At 36.2% G+C, this 24,725-nt stretch overlaps 1 protein-coding gene across 1 annotated transcript in view; it reads right to left on the bottom strand.

The window, feature by feature from the left end:
* YIPF7 (Yip1 domain family member 7) overlaps positions 1-24,552 on the bottom strand; it is a 27,076-nt gene extending 2,524 nt beyond the window's left edge. Inside the window, exons 1-5 of the mRNA XM_040484674.1 lie at positions 24,435-24,552; positions 22,843-22,959; positions 13,517-13,677; positions 5,600-5,745; positions 1,051-1,232 (exon numbers count right to left, since the gene is read on the bottom strand). Coding sequence (XP_040340608.1) covers positions 1,051-1,232; positions 5,600-5,745; positions 13,517-13,677; positions 22,843-22,958 — 605 coding nt within the window. The 5' untranslated portion in view covers position 22,959; positions 24,435-24,552. The remainder of the gene's footprint in view (positions 1-1,050; positions 1,233-5,599; positions 5,746-13,516; positions 13,678-22,842; positions 22,960-24,434) is intronic.
* Positions 24,553-24,725: the final 173 nt, after the last annotated feature.

Here is a 24,725-nt window from a genome sequence, read left to right as displayed (position 1 = left end):
GCTCAGAGCCTGGAGCCTCCTTCGGATTCTGTGTCTTCCTCTCTCTCCCTTGCCCCTCCCCTGCTTGCACTCCATCTCTCTCTCTCTTTCTCTTTCTCTTTCTCTCAAAAACAAACATTGACAAAAATTAAAAATAAAACCATATTAAAACAAAGAAACATTTCCAACTCAGTCATTCTCAATAATGTTCTGAAAAAAAAAAAACTATATGAGATATCTAAACAAAACTATTAAATGCTCTCCTAAAATGCCTACCTTTGGCATTGGTAAATTCTTCATGTAATATACTATCCAAATAGTGTTAAACCTGAAATGTGCATCATCCAAGAAAAAAAATGCAAATTGTGCCTCCTTTGGATATGGAAGAATGAGCACTGATGGCAAACATTTATTGGGTTCAGGGCATGTAGGGGACAAAGGACTATGTAATTACTTGCTCTCCCCAACCAGTGGTAGTGATGTGCTATCCCCTGGGAAAGTGCCCAAAAGAAAAATACCTACTGGATCCTCATTAATAGTTTTGAATTGCAAATACTATCTGCCCAGGAAGTAAAAAAAGAAAAAATCTATTGGCTGAACATATATGCTATAAAGTTCTCTAGCATAAATATCCTCATCAGGGTTCCTGGGAATTTTCCACTGCAAGGAGCCCAGCTGAGAAAGAACAGTTGCTTCCTGCCTAGAAGGCAGAGTACTTGGGAACTGAAGCAATTTGTCAGTGTTCACCAGGCACTCACTCTTCCAAAATCAAACAAGTGAATTTCCTGCAGTTGTTAGAGCACCCCGGACAATAGTTCATATTGAAGAATGTGACAACTTACAAAGTGCCAGTTTCAAAGATAACTTGGTTGAATTTATTATTTAAATCATCCAAATAGGAACAGTGCCTGAGCCCAAACTGACCTACTTTCCTGGGTCTGTCTGTAGCCGTTAATAGTTTCCCCCATTCCACTACCAAAAAGATCCGAAAGAGGTTAACTGTTCCACTGGTGTGGCAAGCTTCACAGATGACTGTGCACGTGGGGGCAGTCAGCACACACAGGCACTTACTGCAGTGAAAAGAAGATAGAGCAGCTGGACAGGATGACCATGGGGAGCAGGCAGTAACCCAGTACACTTGCCACGCAGCCGTAAGACGCCCCTGAAGAGCTCATCAAGTTCAGTAAGGTGTGAATCCCTAGGCAACCTATGGCACTCATGCCATACACATAACCAAACTGAACTTTTCCTGCCTGAAAGGATGGGAAGAAAACCATTAGAACACATAAGGAACATCAGCTGGAAATTGGAATATCAGCAAAGCAGAGAGCATTTTAGAATCAGTCAGTTCAACACCGTTCCATGTCATCGGAGACTGGGAGTTCCAGAAGAAAACGGTGGCTGTCATATGAATTCAGGTCCTGAAAACAAACATCCCTGACTATAGTTGGGGAGGCATAAGCGTGCCACAGAGAAGATGAGAAATTCCTAGTTGTTATTTTTTAAATCATAGATCATCTATGAGAAGTACCAGACATAAGTAAGAATATATTTTCTCCCCCTATTTGTTGAATAATTAAATGAATGAATAAATTAATGAAAAAATCCGATTTAGTCTTGAAGATTTTACAAGGCAAATTATTAATGTCAGCTAATACCTATAGGATTTACTATGTTAGGACCTATTCTAAGCATATCATGTCTATTAGCTTATTTAATTCTTACAACAACTTTATGAGATAGGTACCATTATTACACTCATTTTACACATGAGGAAACTAAGATGCACCAAAGTAATGTAACTTGCCCAAAGTAAAATAATGTTAAGTGGTACAAGTTGGCTTTGAACCTAGGAAGTCTGGCTCTGAAATTAGATCCTGGATATCTATAGGAGCTCTAACAAGTCTTAAAATAATGGGACTTGCTTAACCGTATTTAACCTAGCATATCCCAAACTTATTTGACCACAGAATCCTTTGTTTTCATAAGGTCTATTACCAGTTTAACTTACCATACTTCATGAGAAGCTGGTTTGTTAAACCAACTGACAATGAATCATAAATTACGTACTGTTAAAGAAAGTCAGTAGTGTTCAGGATACAACACTGATTTTTCTGAGGACTCATAAAAACAGCCATGTCCCACAAGGCACTATGGACTGGGGGCAGAAATATTCCCATTAAACTCACCCAGGGAAAGTCACAGTCTCCTACTGATTCAACAGGGGATATTTTAATGTTGGCTACCTGAGGATGCCAAAGGTCCAGGAAAGAAACACATTTAATTTTTATATTTACATTAAGCTGGTTAGAAATTCCAGATAAATATTAAATAGACTGACTCTGGTTTTTGTGGGAATTATGCAAAACAATAAGGATCTGGTAAGTTCAGAGAGTGAGCTTTTTAGATGTCATGTCTTCTTCTCCACGGCTGTTATCTATAAAGTCTTTATGTCTTACAGAGTAAAAAGGTATTTACTTCATAATTAATTAGTGGACAGTGTTATGACCATATTAATGTTCAAAACTATCTAGCGATTTTGAGTTCTTCTTCCTCAGCACATGGGGAGATTGGTCACTACCAAGTAAGTCCTTTCACAAAATGTCCCTGGGGCTATGCTTGCAGAATTCTCTCTTGCATTCGCTGTAATAAGTTCTTACTGAGGACCTTTTGCATTTTCGGCTCTTTTGTGAAATAATGCTAATAATGCTAGCAGACATGTTTAAAGAACCCCATCAGTTATGCATTGCTCTATTGGGTGATTTTGCTTCACTTGGAAAATAGTGACAATTTCAAATCACTTTCATGTATTAGAGAAAGATTCTACTTAATATTTTGATTGGGATGAGATAGCGCTGAGGTAGGGAAAGTTGTAATGGTGAAAGGCAACTTCCCCACATCCAAAGAACAAGAGGTATACCTTCCTGACCCCAAGAAGTTTTATAAATGGTGGGGGGGGAGGTGAATAGAAGGTGGATAAAACTAATCGATAGTAAAATTGCCCCTTTGGATATCAATTGCTGACTTCTCTCTTCATCTCTTTTCCTGTTAGTTTATCCAATTTAAGCTGTAATTCCATTTGGCAGGGGCCACTGTCATTTTTTAGATTTGTTTCAAAATCTAAAAAGGGCTTGTAACTGAAATGGAAAATAAATGTTCCCTTTATTTTTAACCTCAAAACTTTTCAGGTCCTCCTTTTCCACCCTCATTACTGTATCTTGATTTGAAATACTATTCTTCTGATTATGCTTTTACATTGGTCATGCATGGTCCTTTTCTAGATCATACTCTTAGACCTACCAGAAAAATTAAATGTAGCCATAGATGAGCCACTCATCTTCCTTGTTTGGGGGGTGAAAATAGTTTTGAGAGGAAGAATAAGTAAAACTAAGTTTATAATAACTATTTGAAGCTGTCTTTTTTGGTTTGCTTCCTTCTACATGAAGAAAGTCCACAGAAGATACTGTGTCATGCCTTAGGTCCACATACATTATAAAAGTGATAAGTATGTGACCATGAATGAACAAGTGGAATATTGCTTTGGATTTAGTTTTGCTTTCTCTAGTACAATGCATATACCAGCCCACAGAATTCTCCTTTGCATTTTAACATTAAATATCCAGGGCAGGGTTAGCTTAGCCTTAAATGGATTCTGAGTGAAATCTGACTTCATTAATATACACTTGGGTAATTTTTTGTTGTTGTTGGTCATTATGGTTCTACATGTATCAGAACCAGTTCTGAAGTAAACACATCTAATGGTAAAATTAAAATGAAAATGTCTGCCTAAAAGTTTCAGAAATACGCATTTTCACATATTCTCCCAAAATTTTAGAACTGAATGGAACCTTAAGAAATATTTTATAAACCTTTTTCACCTTCAAAATGAAGAAAGGAAGGCCTAGAAATAGGGAACAAAAGGTTCAAGATCATACCTAGAGGCTAAGTTAGGGGTAGATCCAATTTTCTCACTTCCAGTTGAGTTCTTTGCCTATATTGCTTTGTACTTAAAATAAAACAAAACAAAAAAAGAGGATATTTAAATAATTCTAATTAATATTATGCACCCCAAAAAGATCTTAATGGAATTAATGCTTTCCTTTGAGGGATGGTAATGGTAATATTTTCTACAGGAAAACAAACAGCTGTTATATTATAAATCACTTGAAAAAGAAAATATGGGTTAATATATTAAATGGATTGTTTCTGACTGTTTGATTAATTGATGTAGTCTTACCTAGCGTAGCTAAGATTATCAAATTACTGTGACAAAGATGGAAGGGAAGTTGGAGACTTAATTAAAACTGTAGCTGATCTAGTGTTTGATTTCCAGAGTACTTGAGTACTTTCAGTTGCTGTAGTTCAAAGGAAGAAATGAGATACTATCAGTAAATACTAGCATATTGGATAAATATGATGTGACCACATCTTCATGTGTCATTCTAGAAATCTAGAAACTAGATTTCTATCAGTATTTTGATTGGTATAAAGTCAATTAATAAATAAAAAGTAAAAATTTACTTAGTTGTAAATACATTTTACATCTACTTTTGAGAACTGTGGCTACAGTGAGGAAAACCAATTATGGAAAGTGTATAGCTGTAAGAGGGAGAAGTGGACTAAATCGTTATTTTAAGGGCTTTCCCCAGAATCTTTAATTTCCTGTATTCTTTCTCCTGCCAAGTTTATCTCTTTGCTCCTTAATGGAACTATACTTTTCAGACTGGCATGACTATCTTTTTCATCCCTTTTTTAACTTATGATCATTACCTCCTTTGTTTAAAATCATAGGCCTTTTCTCATTTTCTCTTTTTCTCTTTTTCTTCCTTTTTTTAAATGAAACATTTTTCTAAATTATCAGCTAGAATGGCTTCTAAACTTAATTTAGGTGGAAATACGTTTTTCTTTACTTCTCTGGTGACTCAATTTCATCACTCCCAGATTTAAAGAATGAAAGTGGTCGATACATAAGACAAATGGTAAAGTCAGGGGAGAAAAATGCCTTCATAAAAAGCAGAAAACCAAAATAATAAAGAAATATACAGATTGAATAAACAAATTATTGGTTATCATTGCAAGTTAATATATCCATAATAACCTAACCCGAAACAAGGAGACTCATCTCATACCTCACAGACTATTTGAAATCTAGAGATACACCCCAGCGAAGAAAATTATGAGCAAAGAGAAGGGATCTCTGTGGTGTCACGACAGAAATGTCACAGAAAACAAGAAATAAAATTTGGGCCTGTATTTCCCAAATCCATGTGTTCCTTTAACGTTTTCAGATTGACAATCTTAGTAACAAGAAAGTCATAAAGGATCTCTTGCTTTGTTGAAAATTTGCTCAATGATTTGAGTTTTGAAATTCTGCTTACATTTATATGTTATCTGTTGTAATATTTGAGGGTAGTTTTACTTTGTCACTATGATTCAATTAACCACATCTCTCTCACCAAAAAAAAAAAAAAAAAAAAAAAAAAGTAGTGATGAATTAAACAATTTGCACTTTAAAAAGTAACACATTTTCTTCTGTATTAACAAAGCCAGTCTATTTGGCTTCAAAAACAACATTTGGAAGGGCACACATTAAAATCTGGTGCTTGCTGCTGTCTATTACCAGAAGCAAGGTGGCTCCCAGAGTGACACAAAACAGGATGGGCCCAGTGAGGTCCGTTTCATTCATAATGCTGCCATCTGCTGGCTTCAGTGGGTTTAACACGGTCAAAGTTTTTTGCCATATGTGATTAAAATTAATTCCAAGTTCTGCAAAAAGAAAAAAAAAGAGGTACTATAACATTTTATAAATATGAATAATATTATTTAATTAAATTTAACATATCTGATTAATTTACTTAGCACTTTGATCGTTGTATTTTCAAATTCTAAAGTTCTATGTCATATATAGTAATTCAAAAACAAAAATAACAAAAAAAGATTTTTTTTGTTCCCAATGAGTTAAAAGATATATTTTAGATAAATAATTACATCACAGAAAAAATTTCCCTGCCTTATGCACTAAATATAAGCTTAAAGTCTGAATATTGCGAAACAGATGTTCTACAGTAAAAAAAATAAAATGGTAGCTAACAGACCAAAGGTCCTATTCTATTGCCTATTTACATATTTCCTTTTTCCCTATTTTCCCTTGATAATACTTCTGAAATCATATCATGCTTATACCAAACATGGTATAATTTTTCAATTAGCAGCATTATCTAAACTAAAGATATTTAGCCCAGATCTGGGATTTTACTTCCACCCTGCCTGATGAGAAGAGTAATTCTACGCTAACTGCCTAAAACTCCACAGAGGAGAAAGTGGAATGACTCCTTCTTGCACCCATATTTTAATAAGGTCGGTGCTATTGTGGTTGAGTTTATGTACTCACGGATTAAATTCTTGAGACAAGTTAACCTTTCCCTTTTATGAGTGGTGGTGGTAGAATAAAATATCCAAAATCTGTGGGGCTCAGTGTCCATAAGTCCAAACTCATTTAGAAATATCTATTTTTCCCCAATACCTTGTTTTCAAATAATTCTGACTGCCACCTCACAGACTCTTCTGCTAGATCCCGATTCTCTTACATCATTTTTATTTAAAAAACAAAACAAAATAAATCCACCCAGCCATTCGACATTCACTGAATACAGAAATAAATATTTACACATTAGTTTCTTTTCTCATCACCTCTATAAACTTTAAGATGTATCCTGAGTAGGAAAAAAAAAAAAAACATTATAAAAGGAGAAGAACATGGCTTTACTATTTAAGAACCAATAATCAAGCTGGTTACCCTGCTTGTATCATTATAAATTTGAATAAGAATAAGGCTGGGACCCAGAAAAACTAGAAATAAAATACAGTAAAGAACATGCATTTCAACTAAAAAGAGTTAATTTTTTTTTTTTTATTGAATGCTTTCACTGAATTTTGCTGTGAGCTGTACAAGATTTGTACACATTGGTCTCTCAGACATGTAATGAAGCTAGTACTATTATTTTATTCCTATTTTGTGCATCAGGTAACTGAGGTTTTGAAATATTAAGTAATTTGTCCAAAGCCACAGAGCTAGTAAAAGAAATCTAGGTTTTAACACTGAAGAATCTGACTCAAGACCCCATGCTTTCCTCCCTAAAACAAGCAATCTAATTAAAAACTTGGCAGAGGATCTGAATAGACATTTTTCCTGAGAGGGCATGCATGCAAATGGCCAACAGGTACATGACAAGGTGCTCAATATCACTAACCACCAGGGAAATTCAAATTAAAGCCACAAAAAGGTATCACCTAACACCTATTATCTATTTGATAATAGAATGCTATTATCAGAAAGATTAGAAATAACACGTGTTTGTGAGGATGTGGGGAAAAGGGAACCCTTCTGAATTCTTGGTGGGAATGTAGATTCATGCAGCCACTGTGGAAAACAGTATGGAGGTTCCTCAACAATTAAAAAAAAAAGGAAAATAGGGCTCTGGCGTTTCCACTGCTCCCACTGTGGCTGCTCACCAGGCCAGGCTGGCCACAGGTCTACCTACAGCTGGAGGGCACGGGCTCCTGGAGGCAGTGGCTACAGCAAGGAGCCCAGTGGATACATCCCCAGGGCAGCAATGCATGGCAGAGAGAGGCTATGACCTGAACACTGAACCTGGCCATTTTAAACAAATAAAAAAGAAAAAAGAAAAAAAAAAAATAGAACTACCATTTGATCCAGCAATCCCACTTCTGGATATATATCCAAAGGCAATGATAACAGTATCTCAAAGAGATCTATGCTCCCATGATCAATGCAACATTTTTCACAATACCCAAGATATGGACACAATCTAAGTGTCCGTCAATGGATGAATGGATAGATCTATCATACATATGATCATACATGATACATACATACAACGGAATATCCATTTATGAGAAAGAAGGAAACCCCGCCATTTACAACAACATAGATGGGCCTTGAGGGCATTATGACAAAGACAAATACTGTACAGAATCACTTATATGTGGATTCTAAAATCAAGGAGAAAAGAAGTCAAATGCATAGAAACAGAGTAGAAAAGTGGTTGCTAGGGGCTGAGGGTGGGAAAAATAGGAAGAGACTGGTATAAAGGCAAGTGCACATGCCTGCCCACACACACATACCACATACAAAACAAACAAACAAAAAACAAAAGCCAAAAAAAAAAACCCCTTTAGTTTTAATAATACAGCTATGGTTCTCAATGTGCATCTCATTTCATAATAGCTGTATTTTTTTTAATTAAGTTCAATTCTTGCATGTGAAGGATTCTCTCCCTAAATCATCTGTACATGGCATTCAACTTCCCTTCCTAGGATTTAGTAACTGTCTTTGATCACATATAGGGCATAGTTCAACTTCTTTTACAGCAGCACATAACACCTAACATGTTGCATATCTGACATTCTATACACAGAATACCAGATGGACTTTTAATGACTTCCATGACATAAGAGGGGTCTTGCTCTAACAGGGACCTAGACATTTTCAAAAGGTTGGCCAGACATTGGTCTACACTGGGATAATAAGGATATTTTTTCACTCATTTGACAGTCAGGTTGACAGTTGCTATCCCTAGTTTGAAGAGAATTTGACTGGTTAATGGTGAGTAAATCATGTGCGTTTCAACTTCCATGTTGCATCCTTTTTGCTATCACACCGTTATTTATATATTTCTTAATGAACATACACTTTGGAGAAGATGAGCTTAAAATGAGGTTAGAATGTCTACTATGATTTTTTAAATTAGCAGATTTTAAAATTTGAGAAATATTATAATTTAAATTAATTTCATCTAAGCCTTATGTTGTTTTCAAACTATATTTTCAGTTAAGACATTTATGTTAGCAATATGTTTTCAGTATTTACAACAAAGTGCCCTTTAATTCAAAATACCTTTTCTTCCTCAAAAAGCATAACAATTATTCCTGAGGAAATTCCGATGAAAAATGCTTTATGAGACATTATTACTGATTTTAGACATTTATTTTATGGCATAATTAACTTCTGCACATGTTTCAACATCGAGTCATTAACCCAGTGAATGAACAGAAGACCTGCTACATTCTGTCATACCAAAAAAGAGTTTATGTGTTTTCTACCAAAATATAACATTTTGTTTCCCCATAACATTTTGTTTCCCAATTTATTTCAACGTATGCAAATGAGATTATAAGTATTTATTAATTGTAGATATCCTAATATAATACCTTGTTATACAGATAAAAGATGACGCTGTTGTGAAATTTGAATGTAAAGTTTATTGTTTTGCTGTCATCTAGTGGTAGTAAAGTATATGATATATATGCTATAAAAATGAATGAATATCTTTGTTTTGTATGCAAATTGTGGCACTGGCCTTTCAAATATAAACATCAGGCTGTGCTACATATATAAGTACCGAATATCACAGTAATTCTTCTGGTTTGACAGACTTGAATTGACTATTACTCTTCGAGATACATTTGTTAACATATTAATTGTACATTATCAAATTGCAAAAGTTATCATTCTTACATAAAACCACCAAATGAGTCTTTTAGATAACAAAGTATTTAAGGAATAAACAAGCACATTTTCAAATAACATATTTTGTGCAAGGGTTGTTAATTATTATAGCTTCATAATGTAATAGGCTGCTTTGGTGTATGCTCAATAAAAACTAGCGAACACCATTTATCACCTTATCCTAGAAACCCTGCCTACGGTTTTTACATATCTTTGAGACAGATGAAGCTGAAAGCTTTCAGTCACCCAGCCTGAGGAACATATTGAATCAGAGTCTAGAAATTTCACAGATTCAAAATGCCGAATTATATTAGGTGCAATCTCTTCTAATACCCTAGCAATTCAGTGGGGAAAATCACAAAAAGAAAAAAAAAAAATCTAAGAATTTTCTCTAAGCTGCATAAGGTGGGAGGGGAAATCTAGGGTATTTCCTATTTTAATTTGAGAAGACATAAAGGAAGGATGCATTAGAGTTTAGAATACCACAATAGATACATTTAGACAAGTAGAAAAGATTATTTTCAATGAATGTTATAGGAAAAATTGGTTAATCATTAAAGAAAAAATAAGGCTGAATCCTACTTCACATACAAACATAAAATAATTTTTATTGAATCAAAAATTTAGGTGCAAAACAAAAAAGATCATTAAAAAAATTAAGAATATACAAGAGGATACAAACAGTACTCAGAGCTGGAGAAACACATTATAAACAAAAGAGCAATCAGAAAGAAAATTTACCAAGAAAAATATTGTGGACTTGAAAACATAAATATTAAAATTCCAATATGCTTTAATTTCCTATTAGCAAATTAGATGGCAAACACCATCTAGGAAAAAAAAAATGTTTGCAACACATATTCCAGGCAATCATTAAATATCCTTAACATACAAATATCCCTAGGGGCACCTGGGTGGCTCAGTCAGTTAAGCATCCAACTTCGGTTCAGGTCATGATCTTGCAGTCCGTGAGTTTGAGCCCCGCTTAGGGCTCTGTGCTGACAGCTCAGAGCCTGGAGCCTGCCTTGGATTCTGTGTCTCCCCTGGCACCCCGCCTCTCTCCGCCCCTCCCCCACTCGTGCTGGGTCTCACTCTGTCTCAACAATAAATGTTAAAAAATGTTTTTAAATAATAAAAAATAAAAATAATAAAAACATGCAAATATCCCTATAAATAAACAAGGAAAGGAAAAATCTTAAGATTCCAATAAGAAATCTGACAACATGAAAAACAGGAAGAACAGTCAATAAACATGGAAAAACATGTCTAATATTTCTAGTAACTAAGAACTACAAAGTACTCCTTTTTGCCCATCAAATTAACTAAGACATCTCATGTTCTATGATGATGGTGTAGTAGGTGATCCTTTTTCTAGATCAGTTTGACAATGTAAGTACCTTTTGATCCAGTAATCCCAGTTACGGAACCAATCCAAGGACAACTCTGTAGAGGTCAAAGTTATTCACTATGGTGTTCAACAAAGCCTTATTTACTATAATGAGCAACCTTTAGGTGAGTTTAAATTATAGTACTTTTATATGACAAAATATTATTAAGCCATTCTAAATCATATTTTGAAGTAATATTCAATGACTTTAAAGAATGCATGTAGAGAAATGCTTTTGATATAAGATAACTTTAAAAAGTACAAAACTTTATGGGGCACCTGGGTGGCTCAGCCAGTTAAGTGTCCGACTTTGGCTCAGGTTATAAACTTGTGGTTTGTGAGTTCAAGCCCTGTGTCAGGCTCTGTGCTGACAGCTCAGAACCTGGAGCCTGCTTCGGATTCTGTGTCTCCCTCTCTGTCTGCCCCTCATCGGTTTGCATTCTGTCTCTCACTCAAAAATAAATAAACATTTAAAAAAGTACAAAACTTTATAGCCATTGTATGATCTCACTTTCATTTTTGAGTATTCATAAATACATATTCAAAAATATAGCATTTCACTTTAAGCATATATACTTAAATATATACATACATATGTAAAATATTTACATATATGCATTTTAATTTTTTTTAATGTTTCATTTATTCTTGAGAGAGAGAGAGAAAGCACAAGTGGGGAAGGGCAGAGCGAGAGAGGGACACAGAATCAGAAGCAGGCTCCAGGCTCTGAGCTGTCAGCACAGAGCCCAATGCCGGGCTCGAACTCACAAGCCGTGAGATCATGACCTCAGCCGAAGTTGGACGCTTTACTGACTGAGCCATCCAGGCGCCCCATACATAAATGCATTTTATACACACACACACACACACACACACACACTCAGAAAAATAGAATAAAGGCTGGAAGAAAATACATCAAATCATTAATGGTAGTTATGTCATACAGACAAAATTTTAGGTGGTTCTCATAATTTTATTCATATGTTTCTGTATTTTTAAAATTTCTATGTTGAATATAGATAACTTTTATAACAACACAACTGATAGTTTGTTTTTTTTTTAAGTAGATATGTTGGTGGAATCAAAGAAAATGTGTAATGAGGATAGCTTATAACTTTCATGTGATTACTATTTCAGAGGCAAACTAGAATGAATTGGTTAAACATAACTGATTCCCAAATCTAACTGGCTTCTAAAGAGCCAACAAAACTATTACATAATTTTCTGTGCTTTTCTTTTAAAACTTCTTATTTTAATGTTTAATTTTGAGAGAGAGAGACAGAGGCGAGTGGGGTAGGGGCAGAGCGAGAGGGAGAAAGAATCTAAAGCAGGCTCCAGGTTCTGAGCTGTCAGCATAGAGCCCAATGCAGGGCCTGAACCCATGAACAACGAGACCATGACCTGAGTGGAAGTCGGATGTCCAACTGACTGAGCCACCTATGTGCCCCTATGCTTTTCTAAGTGGTTTAAATCTTTCACCCTTTTTGAATTTTGAAGACAAAGAGGGAATGCTTTAATGCCAAGTGGTTGGCTGTGTTTATACGAGACAAACACTTATCTTTTGATGTAAAATATTGGGAATTTTAATTTATCCCTTTTCACTTGACTACATATAAAGGGGTTAGAGCATAATAGTTAACCTATTAGTATTTCCCTGTGGTTAAATTTAAATCTACTTGAGTTTGGGGCGCCTGGGTGGCGCAGTCGGTTAAGCGTCCGACTTCAGCCAGGTCACGATCTCACGGTCCGTGAGTTCGAGCCCCGCGTCGGGCTCTGGGCTGATGGCTCAGAGCCTGGAGCCTATTTCCGATTCTGTGTCTCCCTCTCTCTCTGCCCCTCCCCCGTTCATGCTCTGTGTCTCTCTGTCCCAAAAATAAATAAATAAACGTTGAAAAAAAAATTAAAAATAAATAAATAAATAAATCTACTTGAGTTTTAGTTTTCTAGCCTCTATGCTTCTAGCATATGTTGATTTTCTTCAAGGGCAAAAAGCAGCAGATGTAGTGTGGCTGAACCAAAAAAAAAAAAAAAAATCAATGGCTGGAACATCCCTTGAAATCCCTGAGACCTTCAACTGCAAGGGTCCACTGGTTTCCTGCCATGAACAGTGCTATTTACTAGAATCCTATTCCTCCCCACTTAGCCATACCTAGCTGAGATGAGGGGACTCGTATGACCCAGGAAAGAAGAAAAATGGGTTGTATCCATGACAATAAAAGAATATTGAGAAACTACCCCCTTGGCTCCCAGGCATCATAGCAGAAGATACAAGTTAACTGGGGTGGAAAGGGTCATTGCTATAACCACTCTGCTAAAAGACATGTTCACTATTGTCTACACATGGTAAGGGAGTCTGCACTCTAACACACTGAAGAAACATTTAATAACAGCAGTAATAGTGTGGCAATAGTACAGATCTACTTCCAGTTCACCCCCCCTCCACACACACACGAGACAAACTTTTAACGGTTTAAGCACCTTTGTTTGGCAGACTCTTGTTTAAACATGGGATAATCACACATAAAACACAGTATACAGCATGCTGACAGTGCACATTATGTGCTGATTATTGCTATTATTCTTCTAGCTGTACACACATTAATAGCATTCCCTTAACTTATCTTCTAGCAAAGGAGGCTCTTCATCAAAACTGTCAATGTAAGAAGATTGTGAATAATAATCCGGGTTGGATGCTGGCTGAAAAAATTGTCCCTCGTAACCCGATGACATAAGCATCTCTTGTGGGACAAAGGCAGCCTGGGGTTGCTCACTGGCTTGCTGTCTAGAGAAAGGAGAATACTGATTTATATATATACAGAGAGTGTATCATGACAAATCACTGAAGGAAGCTACAATTTTTCTTCTATGAGTTCTCCTAATTTTTATGAGTACTTACCCATGAAAGACAGAACTTGCTTAAAATTTAACTTTCATAAAAACAAATGAAGTAACTGGTCGTGAGAAGGTTCTAGAAGAAAGATCCCCATACCAACTAATATTTATTGATTATGTACAAGTGCTAGACAGTTTCCCTCACATTTTCCCACATAATTAATACTCTGTAAGGTAGAAATTGAAACTTTAATCCCATTTTACGGGTAAAGAAATAGAGGTTCATGGAGACTGAAGGACTTGTCCATGGTCACACAGCAGCACTGCTGGTGTTGGACTCCTAAATGAAACTGTCCCAGCATCTCTGCCCATTGATACGATGTTGTTTTTTCACTTTGTTCAGGGGCAATCACCAAACATGACATTTCCTACAAATCTGTGGAAGCAATGGGTAAAATTCACAATTTTAATGGTATAGTCAATTCATATGAAAAAACAAATATATAAACTGACTTTCTAGCTCTGGCCATTCCCAGACAATTACTGCCAACTGAATTATCTTTGAATAACTCACTAAAAGGATTCTATGGCTGGGTTAATGTCCTTCATTCCAAATGTGCAATTTAGTTTTGTTGAAACATCATGTTTCAATACTTCTTTGACCATGCTTTTGTTTTTTATTTCACCATTTGTATGAGAAAGTTGGAAAACAATGCTCTTAGTACATAACTTACTAGAGCTAGAGAAAAGAAGGAAGGGAAAAAGAGTTATATGAGGTTATTTGATCATTTAAAATTGTTTTTACCTGAAGGAAGGGGGAGACACATAAAGAGCTGTCCTTATTAACATGTTTAAGTTTCTTTCATCAGAGCCCCTTAGGTTAAGCTAAAAATACAGCCCAGGATTCTGAACTTTGCAGCTCCCTGATCTCTTTGTGTTAAAATATTTACAGAATGGATTTTGGTACTTTCCTTCCAACATTAATCTTAATATGAAGTCTAAGAATAACATATTTAACTTTCCTTATACGAGTAAGTCTGACAGAGAAAATAACCTTCTCTGGGGAAAAAAAAAAGCTGCCAAAATAAAGATACATGCATTTAATCATTCGTTAACTCAGCTGTAAGCTCCTTAGGGCCAGGACCTCGTGCAATACTTCTCGAATCCCCAACAGCATATGTTGATTACTGTTACTGTTCACTTAGCCACGAGGCATATTCTTAATCTTTTTTTTTTTTCTTTTCTCACCAAAATAGATGCACTATCAAAATTATTGGCAAAGGGGTGCCCGTCTGGCTCAGTGGGTTAAGCAGCAACTGATTTTGGCTCAGGTCATTATCTCACGGTTTGTGAGATCCGTGCTGTGTCCACATGGAGCCCTTTTGGGATTCTCTCTCCCTCTTTCTCTGCCCCTCTCCTGCTCACATGTGTGCTCTCTCAAAATAAAGAAACTTTTTTTTAAAGTACTGGTAGAAATGAATTATAATAATCTGAAGGGCATGCTGGTTGATGAAAGCCCCCTTGATCTATACAGTTTTTAATGTAGAATAAAAGGGGAAAATAGAGTGGACTTAATGGACCAGCATCTAACCAAGATTATTTCACTGACAAACTGTCCTGGCCTCACTAAAACCCATACCCAGGTGTGATTAACCAGGCTTGAGGAAAGGTAACTTTTACAATTACTCCCTGGAAAGCAATCTCCATGAATGGGGGGAAATTTGGCATAGGTGGCTGGCTACCTTGACCCAATCCCTGCAAAGAGAAAAACATTTTGCCAAAAAAAAAAAAAAGAGCCCATTACCAGCTAAATCCCATCCCCCCCTTTTTTTTTTCCTCCTTTTCTGCTCCTTCATCAAGAAAATTTCTTCATCAGGAGCTTGGCCTCTGTTGTCCTTGGCATAATACTAAAATTTTCCCACCACTTGTTTAAGAAAGTATAATTTCAAAATATGTCCTACAAAGGAAACCTCAAAACCTTTTATCTAACAAAAATTACCATGGTCACCTCCTATCACTCTCTGATTTAAAATTCTCTCTTTTTATAACGTTGTACATGTTGACTCTGAGATTTAACCCTACATCTCAATAAAATCTAAGCGATACCAATATAGTTGCATTATTAGTTCACAGTTCTACCCAACAAACTCTGTACATAACCCAATTCTCATGCCCTTTTTCTTAAAATTGCTAATTTTATTTAACCATACATCCTCTTTTCTTTTATTATTTTATTTTAATTCCATAGTTAACATAGGGTTATATTAATTTCATGTAACCATATAGTGTATACTACAGTGACTCAACAACTCTATACATTACTCAGTGCTCATCATAAGTGTACTCTTAATCATATATATTGAATGTACACTTAATCCCACATTTTCTAGCATTATCCTTTTATATTAGATGATGCTAACTCTGATGGCTATGCTAACAAAATTCTCTTATATTTTCAGTGACATCTTTGAAGCCTACAGTATCCTTTCCTGAAAGTCATTCAAGGAGAACGGACTGGACAATTTCCTAATTGCTTTATTAAGCCCATAGCACTGAATTATTAACCTATTAAAGGCAATTGCATGAGTTAAATTAGTGTAACCAATAGTTAAGACGGTAAGGGTCTATCCTATCTACAGTCCATATAGCAATGGGAGTTGTGCAGAGTGTATCAACAAAATATTCCTCTTCTCCTTGATTACACAGCATCTTAATTAGCTCTATGAGAAGATGCATATTGAAATTTTGATGATTTCTAACTCAGCACATTATTCCAGATGAAACAAATGTCAACTAAATTAGGCCAAGAAAACACTGGACTCCGGCTGGTAGAGTTTAAACATTAATTTTGTTAGCAGGCATCTCTTCTTCCTGTAAAAATAAATACTTAAATAAAAAGTTAAAACAATTGTCAGATGACTGCAAAAAATCCCTTTAGAACCAATGGCAACATTCTAGTCACATGACTCTTCTTTTGCTTCCTGACTGCATGGGATTACATTTCTCTTGCAGAAATAATCTAATGATAGAATTTATTCCAAACTAAGTAGAGTGGTTAGCAAACATGCCTCTGGAGTAAAATCCTGTGTTCAAGTCCCAGTCTCCTTATCTTAGGAAAATTACGTCACATCTGTGCCTCAGTTTTCTCATCTGTAAAATGAGCATAATAATAGAACTCATGGTACAAAGTAGTAGTTACCAGAGGGGAGGAGGTTGGGGGATGGGCAAAATAGGTGATGGGGATTCAAACCTACAAACTTCCAGTTATAAAATAAATAAGTCATGGGAATGACAAGTAAAGCATGGGGAATATACTCATTAACATTGTAAGAACACATGGTAACAGATGGTAACTACACTTATCCTGATGAGCATACTTTAATGTATAGAATTATCTAATCACTGCATTGTACACCTCAAACTAATATAACATTGTATGCCAATTATACCTCAAAAAGTATGAACCAATTAAGAAGCAATTTAAAAAAAAAAAAATTAGTCAATACCAAAGCTGAACAGAGCTCAATGTTCTTCTACCAATATACCCAAGCCATAAAAAAGAAGTGCTGTATAATAGAATAATAATAATAATGGAACTCATAAGGTTATTGTGAATTAAATTAGCTGAAATAAGTAAAGCACTTAGAATAATATTGGGCACCCAAAACTAAGTATTTGTATGCTGTTTTCTTCCTGAGGCTTACACTAAAGCATTCTAGACTCCTTCCACACATCCTGGAACAGCTCCTTCTCTATTTGTAAATAGTTGTGTCTTTCTCAAAGAAAACAACATTAATAGGAGGCCAGGGGCGCCTGGGTGGCGCAGTCGGTTAAGCGTACGACTTCAGCCAGGTCACGATCTCGCAGTCCGGGAGTTCGAGCCCCATGTCAGGCTCTGGGCTGATGGCTCAGAGCCTGGAGCCTGTTTCCGATTCTGTGTCTCCCTCTCTCTCTGCCCCTCCCCCGTTCATGCTCTGTCTCTCTCTGTCCCAAAAATAAATAAACGTTGAAAAAAAAATTAAAAAAAAAAATAGGAGGCCAGGAGGCTTTCTGTGCTAATCACCTTTAGCTTTTCACCATTTTGGCTTCCTTGGAACACCCAAACTGACTTCACCAACACCCCACCAGTCTTGTGTTTTCCTACCAGGAGAATCTCCACTACATGCATGCCAAGACATCTGTCTCTAAGCAATAAAGCAATGGCCACACACCTGGTCTATATAAAAATCCTCTGTATCTTCACCATCTCTTCAGTAATTCCTTTTTCACCACCCATACCTGGGTTTATAAACTTCCAACTAGTCTCCAGATGGATGATGTCATGTTAAGGCATGGTCTCCAGCTGGGGAAAATATTTTACCTCTGAGGAAACAGGACTTAACATTCACCTTGCAATGTAAAAATAGAAGATCATTGGTAAAATATTGAGTAAGGGATGCTTGGTTGCTCAGCCGGTTGAATGTCCAACTTCGGCTCAGGACATGGTCTTGTGGTTCATGGGATCAAGCCCCACATCAGGCTCTGTGCTGACAGCTCAGAGCCTGGAGCCTGCTTCATATTCTGTGTCTTCCTTTCTCTCTACCCCTCCCCTTCTCACATAAATCAGGTGGTAAAAAATGTATCAACAGGTAAGTACAATTCATTGGAAGTCTAACTGCACATTTAACTAATATTCAGGTATGGGTATATTTCATAGAGCCAGATGACACAGCATGCTTCCAAAGACCTGAGACAATGAAGGTTTCAGAATTTGTAATACTATCACCTGAAATAGCCTGAGACAACAATATGACAGATCTACAATGAAAATACCCTGCTGGTTTAAAAATAAAACAAAACAAAACAAAAACATTGGTCTGTACTCCCAGAATCATTTTATCTATGTAAGTCTCCAGTTGAGCCAGTAAAATGAGGCATTCTAAATACCCTTGGTAAGAACAGGGGCACCTGGGTGGCTCAGTCGGTTAACTGTCCGACTCTTGGTTTCGGTTCAGTTCATGATCTCATGGCATCGTGGGTTTGAGCCCCTCATTGGGCTCTCACTGGCAGTGTGGAGCCGGCTTGGAATTCTCTCTCTCCGGCCCTCCCCCACTTGCAATGTTTCTGTCTTTCTCAAAATAGATAAATAAACTAACTAACTAAACAAACAAATAATCTCGGTCAGTACAAAATATACAGGATCAGTTGGATGGTGGTGTGGTTTAAGGAATGGGGGCAGGGGAGTCGACTTATACCACATTCCTGGATTCTGGCTGAGCCGTTGGGTGCACAGTGACTTTGTGCCACCAGCAGTACCACTAACTATGTTAGAGATACTAGAGGAAGATCAGGTCTGGGGATTCAGAAAAGCTGAGGTTCAGTCCATCTGTTAAAGCCCTACTAAAACATTCAGAGGGAGTTGTCTAGTTGTCACCTTTTCCACAGAAGTAGCTCTTTCTTGCTCTAAATAATTTGAATAGATTTTCTATTTAAAAAAAAAAAAAAAAGAAAAATATAGTGGGAAAATATGGCCTAGATAACTGGTGAGAGGTGATTGGAAACAATGCCTATCTGAATGATTAAATAGTTTAAAATATATATTTTTTAATGTTTACTTATTTTTGAGAGAGAGAGCATGAGTGTGGAAGGGGCAGAGAGAAGGGGAGACACAGAATCTGAAGCAGGCTCCAGACTCTGAGCTGTCAGCACAGAGCCCGTTGAACTCACGAACCTTGAGATCATGACCTGAGCCGAAGTCGGAGATTTAACTGACTGAGCCACCCAGGCGCCCCTGACTGAATAGTTTTTTAAGATGAGAAAACTCCTTGTTCATTCTCAAATAAGAAACTTTGTTTTAAATACAAATATCTTTATTGTTTTAGTAAGCATAGTCAACCAGCTTTCAGATGAGTAGGCCATTGAGCAAGCTTTTTAAAACAAGTTTCCATTAATGGGGGCAGGGGTGAACAGAGACAGAGAGAAGGAGACTAACTGATTATAGCTATCCCCTGGATTCCTGTGTCTTTTGCCAGGATGGTCAGCATCTTTACGGTGATTTGGGGTGTATTTTAATTGAACAATTCACTGTATGAATAAAAGATCAAATCTCTGGAGTTTGATGTACACTAGTAAGTCGCTGACTTGACTCCATATTTTATGTACCTCATAAAACTACCATACCTAATATGCCCTTTTCTAATTCCTGAGACTTGCAGTGTGGACTGGAATTTAAATGTTACTGCAGCCAAATCAAGACTTGGATTTAAATGCTAAGCAACTGAAGCAGGCCAGGCCATCAACCTAATACAATATAATCTTGAGTTTTCTCATGTGGTTATGTTAATTTCCATCTCTTTGTCATCTTGATTTCTGGGCAATGTTGACATATGTAATCAAATGAAGAAAGAAAATTGGGTGGTGTTGGCAGGAAGAAAGCTGTGGTCCATGAGTCCCTGCATAAGGAGAAAGCTTTGTTTCACTTTTATCGGGCTTTTTAGTTTAGTCTGAAAATGTAGACTGTAGATACTACCCAGGTGTTTTATTCCAACTGGAGAAGAGAAAGGAGAAAATAAACAGAAGGTGACTCGTTTCTGTCACTAAAATAGGAGAACACAGCAGAAAAATCCTATCAGATGGCTCTCACTGTGGATTATGTATTTTGAGTTTCCATCCTATAATACTTTAATGTTCAAGCTCCTCCCTCTGCCTGATTAACACTTTTCTGACACCAAACACTTCTTCTTGGCCTTCCAAAGTGTAAATCATAAACTAAATAAAATCAAGTTATTTTTTGTAGATTCTGCAATGATACAGCCAATTCTATAACTTTATCCTTTTGTCCTTTTTTTCTTATAAATATGTTTTAAATATCCTAATTTGCCTAATGATAATATTCACAGAGAGAGAAGGAGGGAGGGAGTGGTATAGATTGGTTTTCATTTTAAGGAATGCTTATGGTAACCTGACTGAAGCTGGATAACATAGAATAGGGATGTGAATGAGATAAAACTCCAGATATTAAACTTCAACAGTTTTAAAAACATTTTATACCAATACCTTTCCCTATTGCCTTAGAGAAGTGGTTCAGCAGGAGTAGGTAGAAAACAGCACCTATCTGTCTGTCTTCAGGACTGATCATCCGGTGGAAACAATTTCTAAGTTGTTCTGGGCATACCCACTGTCTGTTGCATTTATTCTATCTTTTCCTCCTTCATCTGGATCTTTCATGATACTTATCTGCTTTTAGAAAAATACACTCGGGGCGCCTGGGTGGCGCAGTCGGTTAAGCGTCCGACTTCAGCCAGGTCACGATCTCGCGGTCCGTGAGTTCGAGCCCCGCGTCGGGCTCTGGGCTGATGGCTCAGAGCCTGAAGCCTGTTTCCGATTCTGTGTCTCCCTCTCTCTCTGACCCTCCCCCGTTCATGCTCTGTCTCTCTCTGTCCCAAAAATAAATAAACGTTGAAAAAAAATTAAAAAAAAAAAGAAAAATACACTCAAGAATTAATAAACTAAAAATATTTCTTATGAGGTTATATTTGGCCTAAACTTGCTGGAATGAAACAGTGACCACATATCCCGGTTCACCTAAGATGGTCCAGTTTTAATCCCATTGTACCACAATTATTATTAATGGCATGCATGTTACTCTTAAAAATGTCTTGATTTTATAATAAATTGTGTGCCCACCTTAGTTATGGGTCTAATCAATAACCTTGGACTAAAATCCAAACCCTATTTCTTTTAAAAAAAATTTTTTTTTCAACATTTATTTATTTTTGGGACAGAGAGAGACAGAGCACGAACGGGCGAGGGGCAGAGAGAGAGGGAGACACAGAATCGGAAACAGGCTCCAGGCTCTGAGCCATCAGCCCAGAGCCCGACGCGGGGCTCGAACTCACGGACCGCGAGATCGTGACCTGGCTGAAGTCAGACGCTTAACCGACTGCGCCACCCAGGCGCCCCCCAAACCCTATTTCTTACTAGTTGTGTGACCTTGGAAAAGTTCCTGGATTTCTCTGGGTCCTTGTTTTCTCATAAGTAAAACAAGGGAAAAATAAGTAAAGTGGGGAAAAATAAAAGCACTCATCTCAGGATTGTTTGGAGATCCAATAATCTAACTCATGTACAGTTCACAACAGTACCTAACACACAGTAAGAGTTCAATAACTTTTAGATACCTTGAAAGTTGAAAGGTCTGACGCCTCTCACAATTCCCTAATCTAGACTCACAAAAGAACATCCAAAGAAGCAACTGTAAAAACAAATACAATAAGATTAAATGACTTTAGACAATAAAGTGTCCATTGATGTGACAAGCTATAGTCACAGAAAAAACTAATATTTATTTTATGATTCTACCATACAACACAATTTCCTACACATTATCACAACTCTTCTTCATGATAATTTCATGAAATAGGTATTATTAATGCCCTTATTTCTCAGTTTAAGATACTCAGGGAAGTTAAAGTGTTTCCCAATATCACAAAGAACAAAGGATAGAGCCAAAACTTGAAACAAATTCTTCTTACCCTAAATGCTCTTGCCCTATTTACCTTAGTGAGGGTAAATACTAAATTCTCAGTCTTTTTAATTTTCAACTCAAGTTAAACCGTCAACTCAAATAACTAACACATTCTGAAATATGTGTATTTTAATTCCATTTAAGAGCTTTCACACTGTATTATAATTGCATATTTAATTGCCCTCTCTGCAACATAAATTCCTAAATTTTATGAGGGAAAAGATTATGGACTTTTTTTTTTTTTTTTAATCTTTGGGTCCGTAGCATCCTTCTTAATTCCTAACACACAAGCAGGCACTTGATACATGTTTATTAAGTAAATAAAATCTACTTCTTGATCAGTGTCCCAGAAAATATCATGTAAAATGAAAATTGTTTTCTGTTCTGTCCAGGACCTGTATTCAGGCTCCCTGTTAAGTGATATTTTGAAAACAGGAGACAAGCCACCCACCTATAAATGGGCCTGCAGTGAAGTGAATTAATTTCCCTGACCTTTCCTGGCATTTCTTCTCGGGTATTTTACCAAGATATGCTGGAGAGAGCTTTGGCTTTCCCCAAGGAAGCCCTCCCTTGTTAAAATATTATGACTTCTTAAAGTGAAAGCATACTTACTGTCTAGATCCATAAAGATTTCCATAGGCATTAGAATCTTCAGAACTCTGGTCCTGATTATCAATAGTATAATTAGATTGGTAAAAATCAGAGTCAAATTGTCCCAAGTTTGACATCCTGAAAAATAAGAATGTTTTTTACTGGGAATTTTGAGTCTGTAAAATTTCTTTTGAGATATTTAGCAAGGATTAACTGATGATGTTATTATGGCTGGATTCCTGTTAGAGAGTAACGTATTCTTTGGATGGGTTAAATTAAGTATTGGGGAAGGGGGTGGAAATGTATTTAGAAAGTCATTTAAAAATGTGTATCTTCAATGAACTTTTCTGAATTTTTTTGTTCCACTCACTAGGACTCTGACTTCGACCAAACTGACTTTGATGTGAAAGAACTAGCATTTTTCATCAAATTCTTCATTCTTAGCAATTTAAAAGAGAAAGTTTTAAAATTGGTATACATCTAGATTTTCTCTTAAACAATGTTAGTTCCTCATTTTAAATGCATGCAACCATGTTGTAAAGCCAGAAAACAAATGACTGATAATTCTATTTGAGTTTCATTTTACTTAGAGTTTTGAAGTGTGTTAATAGCCTTCCCAACCCAACTGCCAAACAAACAAACAAACAACAAAACACCCAAATCGTACAAACCAGTTTCCTAGTTCTGCTTTCCAATTCCTTAAATGTATTTGGAACATTTTTTTTCTTTTTCTTCTGCCTCTCCTGCTACTCCTAGGCTTCTGGCTGAGCAAAAGGGAGAAAGGCTCAGTTCTGCTAAGGGAGGAGTCTGTCTTTCTATACACACTTTCTATATAGTTTCCACTCACTTAGGGAGCAAAGTAGAGTGTGTGATCTTGATTTAGACCGAATGGCTAGAAATACCAGAGGGAGGAAGAAAGACTTGAAAGGAGAAAAAGGTGGGGAAGAAAGCAATAGCAAATAGTGGCTCTTTGGATAAAAACTACAGAATGAAGAATCTTTTCCAGTGGACAGATAGGGTTATTCAACTCAACATTTTAATCTTTATTTTTCTTTGAAAAACATTTTATTTCAAGGAGTGAATTTAAATATCAGGAGGAGCAATCCACACAATATAATAAGTTATAGAATACTGCTATTAATAAGTTTTGAATGAAATTGTATAAACAGCCTTAGCTCTAAAGGGCTTCATTACTCACAAATATTCAAGTAATTGTCAAATACATCAAATTGTTTTCAGTTTGGTAGAAATACAGAAAGCTTTTCTAAAATTAGATGTAGCAATTCATACATCTGACTTCATATATCAAAATTTTTCATTAGTAATGTGTATAAAAGTAGCTATGAATTATGTAAACCAAAATTGAGACTAGAAGAATATTAAATATTTTAACAACTTATAATTTAAAGGTCTTAAAATTTAACAGCATAACTTTCTCAGTCCATGAAAACAAGTTATTATGCAGCATAAAGAGTAATTTCATAGGAGAATACACTAAGGTTTCCTAACATGCAACACTTTATGTAACATGACTATTGGTATTGGAGTCCTTATGTAACTCAGCTAAGTGTTTTGTTTAAATGCCAAGTTTTTCAGAAGGAGTAGACACATACCTTTGTATTGTTTATGTCAAGAGGTCTTCCAGGCAACGTAGTTTCACTTGAGAAATTTGTAACAAATCAGTTCGTGAAATGATGACCCTCTGGCTCTCTATAGGTTTCTAAATTTGTACTCTGACACTCTGAGCAGGTGCTACAGCCAAAAAAAAAAAAAAAAAAAAAAAAGCCTGCCAAGGCCAAACACAGTATCCAGTATCTTACAGAACTTGTTAAAGTTTACAAACACAGTGAATGGTATAGGGACATACAATTTGATAAGGTGAAAAGGTAGATTCAATTTTCCTG

Source organism: Herpailurus yagouaroundi, unplaced genomic scaffold (genome assembly GCF_014898765.1).
Source record: "Herpailurus yagouaroundi ecotype Mexico unplaced genomic scaffold, PumYag 28, whole genome shotgun sequence".
Lineage (NCBI taxonomy): Eukaryota > Metazoa > Chordata > Mammalia > Carnivora > Felidae > Herpailurus > Herpailurus yagouaroundi.
This window is presented reverse-complemented; position numbering and strand designations above follow the sequence as displayed.